The following is a 21,981-nucleotide window of genomic DNA, read 5'->3' as shown; positions in this document are numbered from 1 at the left end:
ATCTAGTCTACCCCCCAGTATTTCTTCACTGTATGTGAAGAATAGATGCGACTAAGAGCTTTTGCTTTATAGGAATATGTCACAGAGCTTTGCTGCTGGAGCTAGGAAACGTTCTGAAACTCTAAATGCTGAAGCTGAAAGTTCCTCTGTAAATTCGAAACCTAGTGTGTGCATTGAGAGGTGAGTATATCTTCAGTTTAAGAGAGGAATAGTGCTTACAGGCTGTAAATCATCTTAAAGTTATTAAGTTCATGCATTGGACTTTTCCATGTCAGATATTGAGAGCTGAAAAGATTTGCTTTCATGACCTTCTTTGTGATCCTCTGTTGACATTCTCATTATTTCAGTTATGGTTCTGCTTCACATCCCTTTCCAGGTTCACATGAAGTGTGTAGGTCTTCCAAATCATACCAAGCCTTCAGTAAGTCCTTTGCAAATCAGGGGATGTGATGATCTTTAAAAATAAAACAATAGGGAGTTGAAATGGTGATAGAATGAGGGGAAAAGGAAAGTGACTGCTGCAGATGTGCTCCAAAGTAAATGTCTCTCTCCTTACTCGGCACTGAAGGAACACTTCTAAAAGCAGTCATTAATTATTTTGTTATTGAAAATCTTTTGAATTCCTGCAGAAGCACCTAATTTTTCATGGAGGATTGCTTCCTTTGTTTCATACATTTTACAGCCTCCTGTATTAGTCTTTTGTTCTGTTTTCCATTGTATAACCAGTTCAATCCCTTGAAACCCTTGTGTTATTAGTTTGATGTGAAAAGTGAGGACAAAAGCTTCTTTCAAAGGAAAAATAATGTGGGTGTAGAAACTGCTGTTGAGAATTCTAGATCAAACATATTATTTGAAAAGCTAAAAATTGTTTAAAGGGGTCACTTCTAAGTTTTCTCTGGAATAAATGCATTAACTGTTTTGAGATTCACTTAAATAACCATGCAAGTTTTGACATGCTTGCCTCTCTTTAGTACAACTGAATTTTTGAGTTTTAATACAAACCATGGAGTGCTGGTATTATTATACTTATATACTTGAAATCTACATATATGTAGAATAAAGTGTTATAAATCAGCAGGTGTTTTAAATGATACAGCTGGTAAGAGCTGTGAAAAAAGAAAGAAACGTGGCTGAGGTGTTTCTTTCACAGCACTGTATTTTCTTTGGTGGTTTTGATATTATCATATTGCCATGCTCTAAAAAGTAAGAGTATAAAATACTTTTTAAAAATTATTTAATAAACTCTGAGCTGTTATCAGATACTACTGTAAGGGTACAGGGTTTCTATCTATTAAAACAAAAAATCAGTGTCTTATCTCCAGGCTGTGTTACACTTGTACTTAGGCTGTAAAGAAACAATGCAGTTGGGATTTTGCAGCTGGCACTTGCACTTTAGCAAGCAGCCCGACAGATAATTAATGTTTTTATGGTTTCACACAACTTTTCTTATGAAGTTCACATCTTTCTGTTGATGTAAATTAGAGTTGTATGAGGCTTCGGTGCATGCGTGGTTTGAATATTTTGATGAGTTATAGCACAATCCTACTGTTGGACTAGGATGTTTCTGTGCAGATGCACCCTGATTACACAGTCGGAGTGGGTGAGTATACACAGTTCTGCTGAGTGTTCATGAAGTAAACTGTGAAACGATGATAGTAGAAATGAGAGATTGAATGAGTTAGTTTTATGTCAAAGTGTGGTAAAGTTCAATGAAAATGCAAACCCGTAACTTCATCTGATGCCTTATACTGCTTTATTAGGTTGTTATGAATTGTTGTAAGCAAATGTGATAGATCAAAGAGATAAATTAGATCCTAGACTCTGCAAATTAATTCTTGAGGTGAGGCTTGGTCTTGGGACTCAAGCCTGTAGTTTTGATTTCTTTTTACTCCAGTTTGGAGTTGAAGTTCTTTGCCATTTCCATTTCTGGAGCTTGCAGGTAAACCAAATTGTGTTTGTTTCTTCTGTTTTCCAGCATGCCACCGGAAATGCTGTTGAAGATATTTTCCTATTTGGATGCTGCATCTCTTCTTCTTGTTGCTTGTGTGAATAAGCGCTTCTGTCATCTGGCCAGTGACAAGTAAGGAAAGTGTGCTAGCCTTACTTGTACATCAGTTGAGTTTACCCGAGTTAAGAGTCTTTCTAAGCTAATTTCATTGATTCCAGAGCACTGACGAATGGTACCTGCTGACAATTACTCTGCTGAAAGTGTATTGCATAGCTCACAGTACAATGTTTTGCATGGAATTTTAGCTGCGTGTGCCCTATTAACTTTAGTGGGAGTTATCAGGCAAAACCTAAATACAATCCTTTGAAATGTTGTTAGCTTTTTTTTTTTAATTTGCATGTATTTTTGTTTGTATCATGAGCCTGAGTCGTTAGCTCAGGCAATCTTTAATGGTGTGTAGAGAGTAGCTTTGTGGGATTTTAAGTTTTTATAACTGTAGATATCCAACTTTTAGCTCTTTCTTCTCTTTTTTTTCCGTTGGCAGAGGATTTGACTTAGTCAAGTGATTGACTGGTGGCTTTTATCTATTGCTGTCTTATCAGATTTTGGTGACTTCTAAATAAAAGGGCAAAAAAAATATTGACAACTGTCTTGTAAGTTATAGTCTAGTTGATCTAGATTCGTTATGGCTTTGTGAAAGGATCAAGAGGAGAAAACATTGGTTTGTATGAGGTAACTAGCATACCTAGGTATCGTTTCTTTTTCCCCCAGGATTCTGCTGCATTAGTATTGTTTAAATGAGAAAATATCTTCCTGTACAGTAAGTTGCTGCAACTGGTAGTCATCTGTATTTCACTTACTTGCCAAATTTGATCAGTTAATCTTTAGAACTTAGAAACTTCAAGGGAAGGCCGTAATCCAGATGTACTTTTTTTGAGGCTGTCAGCACATGCATATATGTAAAAATGGTATTGTTAATTCATGTTATGTATCTTAACGTGCCTTTTCAACTTCAGAGTAGTAAAGCAAGAAAAAACTGTTGTGGTTTGTCTGTTTCCATATCAACACCAAAAAAATAAAGTTGATTTCCCTCTTGTTTATCATCCCTCTATAAAAGTTGACAGGCCCCTATCAGATCTCCCTGGAACCTCCCCAGCTCATTCAGCCTGCCTTTGTAGGAGAGGTGCTTCAGCCCTCTTGCCATCTTTGTGACCTTTTTCTGGACCTGTTCCAAAAGCTCCACAACTTTTCCTGAGTTGGGATCACCACACCTGGATGCTGTTTGCAGTTGAGGAGAAGATAATCTCTCTTGGTATGGGGTTTCTAGTTCACAGAAAAGTCTTATAGGACTGGACATTTTAGTTGGATGATACACAGCTCAGTTTCCTATGATGAAAACATGCCAAGGACATCTCTGCTCTGTTATCATCCTGCAGTTCTTAGTTTCTTTGAAGTTTAGATATATATTTGTGATAATAGAAATGGGGACAGGGCTTCCACCACATCTCTGGGCAACCTGTTCCAGTGCCTCACCACTCCTTATATCCAACCTAAATTTCCTGTATTTTAGCTTGAAACCATTTTCCCTTGTCCTGTCACAACAAATCCTGCTAAAGCATCTGTCCCTTTCTCATAGCTGAAAAGCAACTCTCAGGTCATCTCAAAGCCTTCTCTTCTCCAGGCTGAACAGCCCGAGCTCTCTCAGCCTGTCCTTGCTGGAGTGATGTTCCATCCCTTGGATCATTTTTGTGGCCCTCCTCTGGATGTGCTCCAGCAGGTCCATGACTGTTCTATACTGAGGACTCCACACGTAGTCCAGTTAGATGACATTAGTGGCTCTTCCCTTGTCCATTGATGCAGTGACACCACTGTAGAAGGCCACTAGATTGGTCAAGCAGGATTTCCCTGTGGGAGAACCATACAGGTTCTCAGCTAAGGAAATTAGAAGTGTTTTCTTGAGCTGGAGGTAGGGTAATACATTGCTTTAATTCCTGAAGGAGAGGGAAGAAATGCATTGCAAAGCATGTTAGTGGAAGTTTGCCCTGGGAATAAGTGAGGTCTAGTGAAGTTAATGTTGCAGATAAATTGCTGAGAATGTCTCTTGAGAATTTGATTTCTGTTGCTGTTAGTTTTCTTTAGCAGTTATGTAGAGTGTGTGAGTTCAGAACTAGAAATCTAATTGGAAACAGTACTTTGCAGATTATTGTTTAATTCTTCTAACATCTTGTACTCAGCAACTCTGTATTGTCCTAGAGATAACTGAGAGGTGGAGGAGAAATGACAGCTCTTGTTTTTCCTAGCAGAAAAGAGGTGCATCTGTCATTCCTCTTGGATGATTCTTCGATGTTTGTATCCCTTGAACCCTTGAAAAAAGAATGCAGATGGGTTTGACGTGTCACTGGTACTTCCATCATACATAAGTGATGAGAAGCTTGAGGGGTCTGGATTATTTTTCATAAGGAACTTTTTTTCACTGGTTATTTTTGTTCGAGGAGGACGCGTCATTGTTTTGGGGTGGAGTTTTCAAAAGCAACTACTTAAGCTTATTCAGTTTTTGTTTGAGTCATGGTATGCTTATGTTGGAGCTTCTTCCTGGAACGTACCTTTTCACAGAATTGCAGAATTGTAGGGGTTGGAAGGGACCTCTAGAGATCATCTACTCCAACCCCTATCCTGAAGAAAGACAGATAAGACTTTTCTTTTTTCCTATTGATAACTTTCTCTCATATCTGTACTAATTTATTTATTTATTTTAAATCTGCTCAGTGACAGTCTGCAAAGGAAGTAGCAGCATAAAGAAAATGAAGATTTAAAAACTGCATATCTATTGTGTTATTGAGAGGGCAGAAGAGTGGGAAGTTCCCAAGATTAAAAAAAGGATTCTACTTTCTAGAGCACTAGTTTAACATTTTCTTTTTGTGTATTTGTGGTGTTTATCAACCTTGCTGGCATATTTTAAGAATGAGTTGGGAAACTTTTTTTTTTTTTTTTTTTTTTTGCTGTGGTAGAGTAAGAAGTTCTAAGTAGATATCACTTGGTATGTATGCTCTAGAAGGAAAAATGTATCCAGAGAATCTATATCCTCTGAGATGGCCTCATAAGCTCATGAAGCACAATGACATCTAGTATCTTTTAGCCTTCAGATTTATGCTTGATATGATCTATTCAGAGATCGTAATATAGAAAACAGTGCCTTTACACTGACTAGTATATGGTAGGCTATGCATTATGGTTCTCTTAAAACTTACATTTAGATTAAGCCTGATTTGCTGATACTCTCAGACTTTATATTTATTCAGCCAACATTATACTCAGTGATAACTGAGATCTGCCTGTGTAAGATGAACTTTTTATTGTACTGCTGAAGTGATTTGATGGCTAGTGCTTATAACTAAGTAACTTGAAATTTATGTGATTTTCCTCTGGATTCTATTTTTTCTTTTTTCAGTGGAATCTGGATGAAAATCTATTTCAGTCATTTTCCAGCAAAACGAGGAATTCAGAAAAATATGTTTCTAAAGAAAGAAATCGTTTCTTTGAGCTGTGCTGTTATAGAGGATAGAAAGCCTGGATACTGGAAGGAAAAATACATCTTGAAACAAATAGCTGCTGTCAAAACCAGAGTAATGCAACTTGTTAAAACTGTAGATCCACATACAGGTCTTCCATGTAAAAACCAAAAAGCTATAAAGTAAGTAATGCCTTGTCACAAAAGATGTTTACTCAAGAAAAATGTACAGAATATTAATGGCTTTGGAAAGCTGAGGAAATGGGAAAATAGAGCTATAAAATGCATGTTGTGTTGTGAAGCTATAACTGTAGCCTATAAATGATCTAAATAAGTAGCAGTTAATTGAAGTTTAGAAATACAATTGAAAGCATAGTTATTTTGAGAACCTTTGTGGTTTGTTGTTTTTTTCTTCTTAACACTCCCATTCTCTCTTGATCCCTGAATAACAGAGCATCTGGCTTGAGTTGGATAATTGTTCTAAAGGACAAAAATGGAAAGGAACATGTAATTGAGAAGGCAGACGTATCATTTCAGGAGATGTCTGTTAGTATATTTTGGTATAGCACAAGTTGGCCATGCTTAGATGTCCTGTCAACCCTAAAATTATTTGGAGTTATGCCACTGCTTCCTGACCAAAACAGAGCTCCCAGCAAGAATGGGTGAGTCTTAACACAGGACTTTTGACATTTTTATTGTTACTTGTTGATAATGAGTCTGTAGGAGCTATCTAGACTTGTTTCTTTCCTAGAAAACCTGTTTGTATTATGTCTATAATCTCATTACTACATTCTGTATGTTCTTATCACAGTCCTCGTCGACGTTCCCTAATTGCTGAATATAATCTTTTTCACCTGACTGAAAACAGTGTAGCAGTTGGGTCTGATAAGCTTGTCCAACTGTTCAGTCTGAATCCAGGACTCCTTGTAGGACTTTGGAAGGTAGGGAAACATTTTGCCTTGAAGTTTTTTTTTACATTTGTCTTGTTTTTTTTTTTTTAACTTTGGATTTATAAGATCTTGTCTAAACTAAAAACAGGAAAATACAGATAGAGACAGTCAGTTGGTGATTTACTGTATTCTGAAGAGCTGTCGGAAGCATACCTGTACTGTCCAAGCAAAAAAAGCTTCTAAGTAACTGTTTTATGTCAATATATTAGTTGTGTTTTGTTGTGTTCAGTTGTATTTATTTTGCAGTTTTGTATATCAAATTTTGAGACCCCAAAGACATTTTAAATAGCGGAGTTTGAGTATGATTGATGGTACTTCTTACCCCTTACACTGGCTACTTGTCCTCTTCCTTTCTTTCAAAGCAATACATTCCCACTAGGCAGCTTAAAAGCTAATTGCTTCCTTAGGTCTACCTCTCCAGGTAATTGCATCCTGTGCTTAGCAGTAGGTAGGCTGTAAGTAGTGCCCTTATGTAGATGCTCTGTTCTAGATATTCAGTCTAACTGAAGTGTCTACGTTAAGGAGTTAGACTCTGTATATGCTGTATGTAGGGGTGAATGTCTTTTTGAGAGTGGGTTAACACTTCTAAAGCAGACATCTGCTCGGAAGGAATCTGCATATTGACACTGGATAGATATACTGGGATCCGGGTGTCTTCCTGAAGTGGTTTACAGGAAGGTTCTGTGGGAGTCTGGCTCAAACATTATGCTCTTGGGTTGAATTCGGTGAGTGGCTGCCATTCCTTTGCCATGGCTGGGGTAGATTTAATTATGTTATTTGGCACTTGCAAGGAGCTTTGTTCATTAAGCCTGTGAACAGTCTCTCTGAGCTACTTTTGTTTTCAGATGAGAACTCTTGCTACCTCCAAAGCACACAGTCACCAGAGGAATGTCTAAAATCACAAAAAGAATACATGCTTCACCATTACTTGAAGGAGTCAGTTTCCTAGAAATCTTGGGACTGGCTGACCTGTACAAGCTTGATAATGACTTTCTCAATCTTTGAAGAGCTCTGATAACTAAACAACAATTTCCTTTGGATGTTCAGATGTTATTTAGTAGATTGGTGTCTCTGTGTTGTTGTCCCTATGGTTTTGTTGATGTGTTACCTCTTCCTGTACTTGGAAGAACTCCTTCAGCACCTGGAAATGGTTCAGATATAAGTTCAGAAATGTGTTAACAATTGAGTGTATGGTATATTTTTCTTTCTTAATCTTCTGAACAGCTGCTCTTGCTTGCTATATGGGCAGATTAACCATATTCAGATGTAGATGAATGTAGTTGAATGTAATAGTCATAAACAATAGTCAGAGATTTTGGTTTTTGATCACAGCTTGATAGCAGAACAGAAGTGATTGATGCTGAGTCTTGACTACCAGAAACAGGTTATGTGGGCTTCCTGGACTCTGACTGATTCATCTATGTCATTGCATCTTTTATAGCCTTAATTTTGCACTGTAGAAGTATGAGTGTAGCAAAAAAACAAACAAACAAACAAAAAAAAATCGAGTGGGGAGTGTCATTTTCTGTTTGGTGACCCAGAGAGATGAAAACTATAAATGACTGCATTTCAGGAGCGTAACACTGCTGACAGTGAACATTTCTATCATTGATGTATGCAAATATAGGACTTAAAATGCATTTTTCTTTAACAGAGAGGTAGAATCCTTGTATTCTGTAATTCTGAAAATAAATGTATACCTTTGGCTCTATTTAGTTCTAAACATGACCTTCCAAGTTTTCTTTGAGGTATACAGGTCTGTAGAAGGTGTGTCTTATCATTTTTCCAGGAGTACACAATCTAGTAAAGATGTCTAGGATTTTACTTTCCAACAGAAAAAATGAATTTCATAGCTCTGTATTCCTCACTGGTGTTAACCCTCTTTGCAAATAGTCCCTTATGCATGTACAGCTTGATGCCTAGGTATTATGCAGCTGAGCGTAAGATCTGTTTAATTCTTCTTAGGTGTCCTCTTTAAAGTCTTAAGGAGATGCTAGAAAAGTAAGATTCACAAATTGTTGGTGCTAAGTTTTGCCTTGGCATAGCTAGTTACCTTGCTTATCCCCATGAAACAGGAATGCAGTGATCTTTTACGTACATTCTGTACACTTATGGAAAAAGTAGCAGTTAGAGGAGTATTTGTCCATGTGTTAAATCATGCCATTATTACTATAACAAGCAGGGTAATAAGCAGCAGCATTTATCTATGAATTTTAATGCTCAGGAAGACCTTGTAGGAAAAAGAGTATTTCCAGATGAAAATGCATCTACTTTAATTATCTTTGCAGGAAAGTAATGAAATTGCTTTTGTTATGGTGAGTCTTCATTATCATCAACTTCTTGAGAGAAGTGCTTTGGGTTATGCGACAGTGTAAGTTTTTTTTTTCTCCTTTGTTGATAAGATAACCTTATGAGTAAAGCTTTAGGTTTTACAATTAGAATTGGTTGCTGATAAGAGTTTGTATTTAGGCAGTAACTGACCATTCTTGTTCAATAGAAACAAGTTAAGGTAACTATATACAAAGATGCAGAAGATTTTTTTTTGACTAAATGTGTGATTGAATTATCTCAATAGTGTAACAATGGCAACAAGTCTACTAGTACTTGCTATATTGAGAAAGTTAGAAATATTCTCTTCCTCCAAATACCTCCTTGCTTTTCACAGGCAGACTTTTCATTTCATTCTCCCAAAAGGAGACCTAAAAAAGAAGACATTTTAGGGTGTGGGAAAATAATTTTAAGTAGTGTAGTAGTCTTACATGCCTGCTATAACTTAGTATGACTTTTTTTTCACTAAAGGTAAGACATAATGTGATCTCACCAAACAGCGAAAGGACACTGTGTAGGATTTGTTCTGGAATTTGGGCACTGTTGATCATTTGTGTGCAGTAGTTTAGTAGTCCCAGACAAACTTAATAACTGATATTCTGGAGAAGTCTATCTCTGATTGGCTTTTAGATTTTTAATTAAAATGATGCATTTTTTTTATCTTATGTGAGCAAGTCTGTACTTTGGAGTGTTACAGATGTCTCTTTTAAAGTTGACTGTTGTAATTTCTGCCTTTGGTTAGATTGGATGGTTTATTAGTAAACTGTTAGAAATATGATGAACTAGAGATGCTTGACTTTCCAAAACATTAGCAAAAAAAGATATATTTCTTTTTTTTCTCATAACCTCTCCAAATGTATCCTCTCTGTGTAGGCTGCATTTGTATCTTTTTGTATTAATTTTTTCCCAGTTGCTTAATTTAGTGATTTGTTTGTTTGTTTTTACACAAGTCAATACGTTCTTCCACCTAATAAGCCTGTGCTGGATGATGTTGACCCAGAGTATGGATTGCACGACTATAACCTACATCTTGATATGCACAGTGGAAAGCACATGAGCATGTGTGGAACGTTTAAGAACCTCTTCTGCAGAAAAGGTTGAGTGCACAGAACAGTAATGTCTTTTATAAGATACTTTGTGCTTTACCTCTTACTTCCAGTTTACCTCTGCTAAGGGAAGTAACTGACATTCATTTTTAGAGTGAAATAGAACTTTTTTTTGCATTATTTTTTTTTGTATTTGTGTGGTGTTTCCTAAGATGTTGTAAGCTTGCTCTGTGTGAAGTCTGCCTGCTATTATGTTAACATAATGTCAGGCCCAAGCTGTACATTCTGTAGACATCAGGATTTTTTTGTTTGGTTCAGTGCAGTGGCACAACTTCTTTGCAGGTTGCTGTTCTTGCGTACTGGTATACTGTAACAGAGAATGAGTTTCTTTTCAGAAAACAAGACATGCTTTTGTAGAATTCTGCTCAAGTAGTCTGCAAGTATATTTATAGGATGAACATTTAACTGTATTTTTAAGATATACTTTGAACTTTAAGATTTGTAGCTTTTATGTAGATCAACTTAAGGATGCCCATTCTGCCATTGTTTATTTATGTGTATATTACAAAAATTTCTTTGATTATTTTTAACTATATTGTATTTTTCATTTCTTTTTTCTTTTAATGGGGTTGTTCATGTACAACCCAACTTAAAAATTCACTGAGGTTTTGCAAACACTATGGATAATCTTTCTTTTGACTTGGCTTTAACACTGCCTTGCTTATAGCTACACAATTGTTTGTCAGCAGCAGGAAGTCACAGAGAATAAGTGGCTGTCTAAGAATCCTCCTGTAGTGACTGTTACATTCCTGAGTAAGCTTTACCAACAAAGATCTGTTCTGCTGGCATCATTCATTCACAGTAGAAGTTAATACGGTGACAGAGGCCTTCCTGTTTATTTTTTCACCCTGCATATTATTCAGTTATAGCAGTGCCAACAGATGCTGTGAAGTTGGCCAAAGATGTGTTTCTCTTGGAGACAATTAATAGTAAGTCATTATATATATATGCATGTTTGTGAGAAAATACTTTAACTTGATAAAACTAAGCATTAACGATATAATATGCCTACTGAACAATTTAACACTCCAATAACAAATCCATGAACAGTGAATCTACAGAAGATACAAATATTAGCTTGTTTATTGCATAAAATTCTGTTTTTGGCAATCTTTTTTAAATAGGAGGCCCTGTCTAATCTCTTGTCCTTTCCCTAGCCCAGAAAGTGAATGTATTGATTCAGAATGCAGAAGATAATTACTTAATCAAGCTTGAAATTGTTTTTCGTAAATCTTAGATCTTAAAGAATAGAACACCATGTATTAATTATTACTTCTTACTGTTTTTCTAATAACAGTACTAACAAGCCTCGTTTTCTGAAAATACTGTGTTTAAAGAAGACAGTAGAGGGCACTGTTACCAGGCTTGACTGTTTTACAGTGTTGGAAGAACTCGAATTTAGATCACAGGCTTTTGTGTAGCATGCAGTGTTGTAGTCCTTGGAATTTGAAACATTTGAATCGTACACAGTTTCAGATTCCCCAAAAGGTCCAAGCTTGAAATAAAGAAACATGAGGAAGATTAAACTTCAGTGAATTTCTATCCATGTAGCGAAGGAAATCCCTACTGAGATGTTGTTATTTCAGGAGTCCCCTTTATACCTTTAGAAAATAATTTCTTTCATTATTTTTGTGAAATTTTCAAGGAATACGAGTGGTTGTTTTTCTGAATTTTTGTTTGCTTGTTTGTGAGTTAAATGCCATGTTTTATTCTCTAAAATGAATATTTGAGGCTCCTAGCTGTCCAGCTGCAAAATGAAACATATGATAGATCAGGTTTAAGAGAGCCCTGTCTAACCTCTCTCCTCCATGTTTCCCTGGATATGTTTAATATTTCTAGCTCTGCCTTTTGTTTCCTTTCTTATCTGACTGGGTTGAGGAAGATGATGTACTTAACACTTTGGCTTCTTGATAGCTTCTAGTAGCACATTTTCTTTCTTACGGCTATGACCATTGGGAATGAACTTTTATACCTTAAAAAAGAATTATAAAATTGAATGAAGTGACCCATCTGTGATTAGCCTTCAGATTCCTGTTCTGCGCTGTCTCTTTCTATCTTGGTTTGTACTTGAGATGTGTCTGGAACAGGGAATTACTAAGTTACACCCTACACAGTAGGCCCATGTAACAATGTAGTACTTCATGTTATTAATGTTGTGCAACAGTAGTGATATCCTGGGCTTCATTAATTTGTTAGTGGTATATTTTTTTCAGTCTGCCTTTATTCCATTAAGATTTTCATTTGTTTTGAATAAGTGAGAAGAATGGCTGCTTCTGTTGAAATCTGAATTGTGGATAACTGAATAACCCTTTTGGAAAGAAGTTTGTTTGACTGATGTTATTTTACATGCCTTTTATGAAAGCTCATCTTTATGTGCAAACTCTTAATGTTCATTCTATAAAGCTTGGGAACTGAATCACTTGGGTAGCTATCAGCTATATTTAGTGCATTTTGTGTGTGTGTTGAGCTGGATCCTGGAAGGGAATTCTGCATTTCTCTTTGAGTTCATAAATAGGACTTCACTACAAGAATAGTCATTATTCATTGCCAGGAGTGGTGCATTTGCCTGGAAATGTGCCCTGGTTAATTGGTCAGGCCCACAGGATGTAGTCCGTGGCACAAAGTCTAGCTGGAGGTCAGTAACTAGTGGAGTAACCCAGTGATCAGTGTGGTTTTCAGTTTTATTTAATATCTTTAAAAATGAGCTAGCAGTGGGTCAGAGTGTTTCCTTAGAAGTTTGCTAATGACAGAAAACTAGGGTAAAGTGACAGATCATTCTCATTGTGCTGCCATCCAGAAGGACCTCAGCAGGCTGGAGAAATGGGCTGACAGGAAACTCATGAAGTTCTTGAAGTGTGAAGCTCTGCACCTGGCAAGGAATGATCCCAGGAACAAGTACATACTGGATGCCACCCAGCTGGAAAGTGGCTTTGCAGAAAAGAACCTGAGGGTCCTCACAGGCACATAACTGAACATAAGCCAGCAATATGACCTTGTTGCTAAGAAGGCTAATGGTATCCTGGGTTGCATTAATCGAAGCATTGCCAGTAGTTGAAGGAAGGTTACCCTTCCCCTCTTCTCAGCAATAATGAGGCCACACTTGGAGTGCTGTGTTCAGTAGCCATGTTTCCAGTTTTTCAGTGATATTTGAGCAGAGAAATAATAGTAAACAAAAATGAAGGGAAGATATTATTCATTTATTTCATGTATTACATGTTGACCTTGACTTCTGGGGGCAGGCAGTGACGGAGGAACTGGCGGCACATGACTGAAAAATTCATGAATGTGAATACATGAAGTGTATTCCTTGCATCTTGCATGACTCCTTTAGGTAGACATCAGATTTGTGTACTCAGAATTTTTTTTCAGCTGCCATTTCTTCTTCAGATCATGGCATCAAACCTCTAAGTTGTGACTTAAATTCTCTATGACGTGCTGGGTAGTTAAGTGGTGGTGTATATCTGAGTTTCCTTATAGGTGAGCAGGTGACAACTATAAAGACACAGAGGGAAGTAGAGAGAGGAGAAAAAAAATTTACAGCATATTTGACTTGGTTTTATTTGTGGTAGTATAATGTTATGTATTGTTATTTTTTTCAGGTGACATTGAAAATGGATATTTGAAGCTCACAGTTGTAAACTTAAAGGATAATACAAAGCACATACCACTTGTTGGGACAGTTGGCTTATCCTGGGAAACAGCTGCCTTTAAAGGCATTGTAAAGGTCAGTCAGAAATGCTTTTATTTTCTGGAAATGTTCATCTCAGAATAGAATTATGTATATGCGTCCTAAATATGATGTTTTTTTAAGATTTTCTGGTTTAGAGAATAGAATGCATGATAGACCCATTATGTGTGTTTGCTGATTTCTGCAGTGCTTTTGACACACCAAAGATGCTGTGTCTGACTAGCACTGCTTGGAAGCGTTAGACCAGCAAGGCACGGCAGATGTGCAGGTGCCTTTTTTTTTCAGTGCAAGCAATAAATCTTGAACCTCAGGGAAGTACTGGGCAGTTATGTTGTAGAATTAAAAGAATTATGTATGTTCAATGAGAGTTAGAAACTTTAGGAGAATGCTGAAATGCCAGTGGATGCAGGCAGAGACTACAGCCTACATTCTATAGAAATGAATTTCTATAGAATTCATAGAAATCTATATAGAATTCTATAGAAATTCTATATACAGTCTACATTCTATAGAAAGAATTCCAGCTAACAAGAAAATATTTCTAAAGACAATTATTTGCCATCTTCCTCGCTGTGAATGTTAACAGCCATAATGCAGAGTAGGTGCCTTTTTACAGTAGGAGTTCTTGCTGCTGTGCTGGTACATATCGGGAAATGGTGTGATTTACAGCTGCTTGGCAGCATTCTTTTTTTCTTCCATGAAAATAATTCTAAGTATCACACAAAATTCTGGAGAATTAACTATCAGACAAAACAGACAGCTCTGTCCTTTTTATTTGCATTGTAAGTTATTCTGAATATTTGCTTTGAGGAAAAAATAAAAAATAAAATATCAGACTTTTTTAAATGCCTCGTTTTATGTGAGAGCTTGTTCATGTTGATGCATAGCCATTCGTAGAATTCAATTTAGCTTTTAACATAAATCTCTAGAAGTCTTAAAACAAGTGAAGGCCAAATAAAATGAGCAACAGAAGCAGAACATGGCACTATTTTGAATTTATTTGAAGTTTATCTGATATTCTAAGAATGAAAGCTTTTTTGTCAGTTCTGGATATTTGTTTTGAAAACAAGTTTTTTAATTACTTCAGAACACATGGAGGAAAAAGAACCACCAACACTCAAGGTCACCCTGCTTTACTTTCCACAGCTAGCCTTTGAAATGTAATATGTCAGACTAGAAAATAGTAGTTCTTAGAATTACAGAAATGTCTAGGTTGCAAAAGACCTTTGAGATCAGTAAGTCCAAGGACCATCCTGACGTACTATTCCCATCACTAAAGATGCTGTATCTTCTAAGCCTCCACTTTAGCTCAGTAGCAGTTGTAAACACAGAGCCATTGTGTAAGATATCCACCAGATTTTACATAGGTGGGAGCAGAAACTCGATCCATTAACAATGCCTTGAAACACTGCTGATACCATCTCAGTAGGGAGATGGATCTTTTACAGTATTTTTTTTCCCTGGGATTCACTTAAGACTACTTCAGGTGTATTTATAGCTCATACAAATTATTAAATGGTCATCAAATTTTGTTTGAGTTGTATATTTTCAGTGTAGTCTATCTTAACAAACTTAAGGAAGCTTTGTATGTCATTTAAGATTTTGCCATCTGCTCTGTGTTGTTTGTTTAAAGTTCAATAACACTGAAGAAATTGTTAAAGCAGCAGAAACATGGCTATATGGTACTGAGAAATAAGGCATTCCAAATTATTTTCTTGACAGAATGTGTGATGTTGTTTTTATGCTTTTGGAACAAATGATGCTTCTGGAAGTAATGCATATAATACAATAAAGACAGACTGATTCACTTAATGATTCAGAACTCTTGAGAAGAGGTAACAACTGATAGTAACAACGACACACAGCCTGTGTGCTTTTCAGTCACATATGTGATACCTTCACTTCATGACATCATGATTTTTACCCTTAGAAAGTGATGTAATTGTGCAGTGTTGTAAGGAAATATTTTCAAGAAATTTTTAACAGGAAGAGTTATTTGGAGAGGAGAACAGTGCATTAAAATAATACCTTTTTGGGAACTGACTCTTGTAGCCATTGAGAAATTGGCTTTTATTTTCTAGCTGGCAAATAGAGTAATTGTGTGTGCTGGCTGCCTGAAGGGTGGTTTTGTTGAGTGTTTTTGCGAAGATTGCTGCATTCATGGAAGTTTAGCACTTTAGTTTAAACTTATTTAAAATTATTTCTCACATTGAAAGGACTATTCCTGTTTTTGAACCTCAGATTTTAAAGGCTTAAAAAGTCTTCAAGAAATAACATCTGATGTAGGGTGGCAGTGCTACCTTTTGTTTGGCAAGGCATTTTTTGATGCTTGTACGATGCAATTTTGATTTCTGTAAGAAACCTCTAAGTCTGTACCTTGGTTTGAAGTAGCCAGTGAAACATTATCAATTGTATTTTGAATTTTTGGCCTTTGTTTCAAAAGTAGCTGCCTGTTGAAACCTTAGTATTTCTTCCCTAAAATCAGGGATAGAACTGTTTACTGTGCCACGGTGTAGCAAAGTAATCTCTTCTGCTTTTGTTTGTAGAATTGTTACATGATGGATGTTACTGTCTTGGATGAAACTCAAAAGCCCTTCTGGTGTTTCAGTGCCCCAGTTTGCATGGAACTCTCTTCCAAAGTGTCCAGTCTTTATGATTATACGGGTCACATCTATGCCACAGACTATGCAGATTCTGAAGGTAAAATCTGTGCTGAGTTGCTGTGGTTGGACGAAACCAAAGAGTATTTCATAATCAGTCTGGTTCTTTACATAAGCACCAAAAAAGTTAATAATTGGTATGGAACAAACTACTGATTTAATTATGTTGTTCATTTCCCTTCTTTAATAATAATATAGTGAACCCTAAATGTTTCATGTTTAATGTGAATGGTTAATAGTGTTTTGTACAAGTTCTGTACAAGTAAAATTGCATACATTTGTTAACTGACATTGGATAAATTGAAGAGAGAGAATGATAACATTTTGAGGGGGATTCTTTCCCATTAAACATTACATGGCCTGTTGGTGCTACTCTACATATTAAAGTCGTTTTTTTTTTCTGAATAAAAGTTTTTCAGACACCGTTGAATATAGTTAATAAATTACTTCTTGTGAGAACCATACTGTGAAGAAGCTTTACCTTATTTAAGGTGCACTGGATTTGAGAGCATTCACCTTTATGCCTCTGTGGTGGTTGCACACTGATAGGTAGCTAAGCTTCACCATGCCACTCTCTTTCCCTTTTCTCCCCTGTTCTGTTTAAGATACAGTGGAAGAACCTCATGGGTTGAGTTAAGGACAGAGAGATCACTCACCAGCTGCCATCATGGGCAGAACAGATTCTGAATAGGAAGGTGAATGTAATTTATTGTTCATTGCTTTCAGCCTAAAGCAGCGAGAGCTAAAAAACTAAAAACAACTTTCCCCTCTGCACTTTCTACCTCCACCCCCCAAGCTGCACAGGGAAGAGGGGCCCGTAGTCAATCTGTAACATTTTGTCTTTGCCACTTCTCTGTGCTCATTTTCTGTCCCTGCCCCAAGTGTGGTCCCTCCCACAGGATGCTATTCTTACTGAACCAATCCTGCATGCACTTCCCACAGGCTGCAGCTCTCCAAGCACTGCTTCACTTGTGTCTCTTTTGGTGGCAGCTCCCCAGCCCTTCTGCCCCACCGTGTGCTCCTCTCTACAGGCTGCAGCTCTGACCTGGTGCTGTTCCAATGGAGGCTCTCCATGGGGTCTGCCTCCTTCAGGCCTTATCCACTGCTACACCATGGGCTTGGCTCCTCCATGGCTACACATGGAGATATGCTTCATGTAGTAGTGCCCAGGGACTGCAGGACAGCCCGCTCTACTGTGTGCCACTACAGGGAGCTTCAGCTGTGCACCTGAAACCGCAGAACCATTGAATGTCCTGAGTTGGAAGGGACCCACAAGGATCATTAAATCCAACTCCTGGCTCCACACAGCATCACCCAAAACTCAAACCCTATGCCTGAGAGCAACGTTCTAACTCTCCTTGCACCCCAGGATGCTTAGTTCTGTGCCCACTGCCCTGGCCATCCCGTTCCACGCCCACCGCCCTGTGGTGCAGAGCTGTCCCTATCCCCCAGCCGCCCCTCCCCTGACACAGCTCCATGCCGTTCCCTCGGGCCCTGTCGCTGTCACACAGAGCACAGCTCAGCGCTGCCCCTCCGCTCCCTGGGAGAGCTGCAGCCGCCAGCAGGCCTCCCCTCAGCTCCTCTGCTCTGCACTTAACCAACTAAGGGACCTCAGCTGTACCTCATGCATCGTGCCCTTCAGACCCTTTTCCATCCTTATAGCTCTCCTCTGGATGCTCTCTGTGACTCTGTGATTTTTGGTACTAGTGAAGGGTTTCAGTCAGCATTTTTATTATAACCCAAAATGAAGAATTCCCAGGTATTGTTTAATTTTCAGTCTGCTCTTGTGAACACAAACCTTCTACTCCCTGAACTGGAATTAGTACAAAATATAAATTTTGAACTGGATGTCTCAGAGCTAGTCTAAGTCAAAAGGGATTAAACCCCTATTTTATTATGAAAAAGGAGTACTTGCAGTTTCACCTCTGATAGCACATGAAGAAAATTCTGGTAAATCATTAATGCTCTGTTTTCACCTGCTCTATTCTGATGATGAACTAGAATAACTTTCTAGTGTTTTTGTTCATCTCAATGAAGGTAAAAAGAAAGATGGTGAGTAAAATCTATGCAAGAACACATAAAATAGCAAAATAAAAAAAGAACTTCGTTGCACAGCACCTCCTGCCCTCCTTCTGTACTGACCTTGGTTTCGGGGATGTTTCTCTTGCATTTTCTCTCACTCCTCTTTCCTGGCTGGTCTTGCTCAGCAGTTTTCCCTTCCTTTCATGTGCTCTCCCAGAGCACACCCAGCATCATCTGTTGCTCAGCTCTGGCAGAGCTGGATCTGTACTGAAGCAGCTGGGGCTGGCTCTGATCTGACATGGAGCAGTGCTGGGCTCTACTTGCAGAGCCATCATGCAACCCCCTGCTATCAAAACCTTGCCACCTAAGCCCTATACATCCTACTAGTAAAATAGCATGAGTGCTGTTTCCTTCCTGTTTGTTAGAATGTTTTTGAAAGCAAGAACATTTTCCAGAAAATCGTTTATGTAAATGCAACAAAAGATGGCAGAAAGATTGCATCATGAAATGTTGCTCCAGGGCAACATTTTTATCCTATAAAAGAATTATTCATACAGGAGAAGCAGTGGGCATCAGTTGAAATAGGATCATCCAAATACACAGCTGCTGGTGACACTGTACCAAATGTGACATTTTTGTCTAATGCTTCAGGATTTGTTGCAGCTGCTTTTAATGATTTTTTTTTTGACATTTTATACTGAGGACAAGATTTAGCTGTTTTGGTGTCATTTATCCAAATTTGAAGACCATTTCTGTAAAAGTATAAGTACTTGTAAGTGAGGAAAAAAAATTGAGTTAAAAGATGTTATTTGTGTGTACTTCAGAGAACCCCTCCAAAACAAAAAAAGAAGGCAACTGCTATCAACTTCTAAATGTGTGTGTTTAACTACTCTGCAACAGATAAAACTATAATATCTTTAAAAGGGTGATTTACCTGGCAGGGAAGCATAAAAACAGTACTTGTGTTTATTTTATTGCACATGTAATAGTGCTCGTTTAAGTTAATGAGCTTAAATTGCATTGGCAAGGAATCAGTATGAAAGAGTGATTTAATGAAAGCGTTTTTATGAGATTACTTCAAGAGTGAAGGAGTTTTCTTCCTAATAGAACTACATCACTCTGTTATTTCTACTGTTTGTCATTCCTTTGTCAGATGTCTGCTGTGTTCTGAAATGATTCTGTATGGTGGATTTTTTTATTTTTATTTTTGAAAGAGTTACCTGTAATAGTAAATGCTTTCAGTGAACAATTAATTAATATTTCTGAGCACTTTATATGATTTTCCATTAATATAAGCTGCAACTATGTTGATTTATATCATCTGAAGAATTGCCCTTAATTATAACCCTGCCATTCTGGAGTCGTTGCTCTTTACTGCAGTCATTTTCCTCTATCGGGGAGCTAATAGCAGCTGTATGTTTCCAAAGTCTTTATAGCGTAGGGGAGTTATTACAGTATTTTTCTTCAAACTGGCCTTACAGTTATTTTGCTTTTTCTTCCAATCTTTTTGCAATTGCTATTAGAGAAACAGCTCTGCTTTCATAGTACATGCCTGTTTCTCATTTGCTTTTGTATGCATGGTTTAGCACAAGAAACAACTGTATGGTGAATAGTCTCTAGATGTGTATGTTTTCCTGCCTGGCCTGTCTCTCTCTGTTTAGCAGAAAGGTTTTGATTTGCATTCATAGAATCACAAAACAGATTGGGCACCTCAAATCCCACCCAACCCCACTTCATGTCATGGGCAGGACTGCCCCCAGCAGCTCAGCTTCCCAGGGCCCCATCCAACCTGGCCTTGAGCACTTGCAGGGATGGGGCACCCACAGCTTCTCTGGGCAGCTGTGTCAGGGCTTTACTGCCCTCATAGTGAAGACTTTCGTCCTTATATCTAATCTAAATCTACTCTTTTTTAGTTTAAAACCATTGCACTTTATCCTGTCACTGTTTGATAGAATGTTCCTCTCCAGCTTTCCTGTAGATCCCTTTCAAGTACTGGAGAGCCACAATGGGGTCTCCCCAGAACCTTCTCCAAGCTAAACAAGCCCAGCTCCCTCAGCCGATCTTCATAGGAGAGGTGCTCGAGCCCTCTGATCATCTCTGTGGCCTTCCTGTGGACCTGCTCCAACAGGTCCACGGCCTCCTTTGTGCTGAAGGGCTCAGAGCTGAACACCGTGCTCCAGGTGGGGTCTTGTGAGAATTCATCCATTAGCTATTTATGGTATGGTCTTGATTTCATTGACACTCTGTCCGTTGTACTCATATGGTTGCTTTTTGAGACAGTGGTTGTTTCTTTGTATTCTATTACATGCCTGTCAGATGCTAGTGATTGAATACTTAACGCAAAAACATTAATAAAAAAACAGGAAAAAAAAGTGCAGTAGAGTTCAGCATGAGCTGAATTGGATAAATATTGGTTCAGATTAGGGATTTAGACAAGTAATCAAAGTACCATATCTTAATGAGTTACAGTCCAGCAAGTTATGCCGTAATTCGGCTTGTATGACTGTAGCAGATAGTCTAGCACATACCAACAATTAGAGTGAGATTTAGGTGAAAAATATTTGATTTTCTGCCTGTCTGACATCTTAGTACTGCTCAGCTAATAGGTAATGACTCTCAGAGATGTGGAAACTGAATCTGAGGTCGAATATGCCTGTATTAGAAACTGTACAGAGAAATGCTTTTACAAATCATAATGAGAACAGCATGTTTTAATCTCTTCCTGTATGTGGTGGATTGGAAAGACATTACTATGAAAAGTTAAATTCCATTGTTTCCCGCCTTTTTCGTCCACCGTGAATCACAATGGGATGTGATGGTAACAAGGATAGCTAGTGAGGGGATAGGTTTACGATACTGAATGTCAGTGCATCACTTGTCCTGTTCTTACTCTTTGTTTAAAACGTAGGAGTCTTTTGTTTTGCTTCCGTATGTCTGTGAAAAAGGAGCAACATTACTTTGTATTAATGCTACTTATGTTGTAGAAATGTTATAATCTAAAAAATTGTAAGTCTTTTATGTACTCTGAAGAAAACTGAAAATGGAAAGTTATTCCTTCTAGCCTTAAGTTGTTTACTGCTTAAGAGCATGTTCCCTGTATCAGTCCCCTGAACCTTTTGAAGGTTTTATGAGTCAGATATTGATCATATGTATTAGTGAGAGAGATTACTCTTTTCTATGTACAGGCCACTTACAATGCAAGTTAATATATTTTCCTGTCCTGTATTAGTCATGTACAAAGTTAGATTCAGCTGTCTTGGTGAGATATTACCCAAAAAAAGCAACATGAGGAAGAATGCGCTGTAGGTGTGCAATGCTCTGTTGATTGACTGAAATACCATGAATTAGTAAAGTCCTCAGAAATTAGGAACTATTTAACTATTGAAAAAAAACCCCACTACCACCTGACCCTTGAAGCTCTGAAGCAAATGCTTACCTCATCAGAGGTCAGTATCATCAATATTCCTTCCTTGCCAAGATAAAATAAATAAATAAAGCTGTTCAGAAAGATGTAGGAACAATGAGTGGATTCAGTATGCCGTCTTTTGGTTATCCATGGGGTTTTTTGTTTGTGATCTCTTTATAACACCTTGAATTATTGCTTCCCCTATTTTAGTTTCTTTTAAAGTAAGTCATATTTGTACGTACCTAGTGAAAATATTTAATGAAACCTTAATAGAGAGATTATAAGGTACTCTGAAAATAAGTTTTCCTTTTCACTGTTTTCTATTAGTATATTGCAGTAAGTAAAAGGATGCTTTAATGAAGAAG

General features: G+C 37.6%; 1 protein-coding gene across 1 annotated transcript; it reads left to right on the top strand.

Moving 5' to 3' along the window:
• Positions 1-94: 94 nt before the first annotated feature.
• FBXO15 (F-box protein 15) lies at positions 95-16,555 on the top strand. The gene is made up of 9 exons (XM_065752170.1): positions 95-180; positions 1,976-2,080; positions 5,397-5,639; positions 5,909-6,118; positions 6,268-6,397; positions 8,695-8,777; positions 9,685-9,830; positions 13,440-13,564; positions 16,075-16,555. The coding sequence occupies exons 2-9, from the start codon at positions 1,977-1,979 to the stop codon at positions 16,342-16,344; spliced, it is 1,311 nt and encodes a 436-aa protein (XP_065608242.1). The 5' UTR covers positions 95-180; position 1,976; the 3' UTR covers positions 16,345-16,555.
• Positions 16,556-21,981: the final 5,426 nt, after the last annotated feature.

This window comes from Cyrtonyx montezumae, unplaced genomic scaffold (assembly GCF_038088225.1).
Source record: "Cyrtonyx montezumae isolate F1298 unplaced genomic scaffold, pur_monq_1.0 scaffold_8, whole genome shotgun sequence".
NCBI lineage: Eukaryota > Metazoa > Chordata > Aves > Galliformes > Odontophoridae > Cyrtonyx > Cyrtonyx montezumae.
This window is presented reverse-complemented; position numbering and strand designations above follow the sequence as displayed.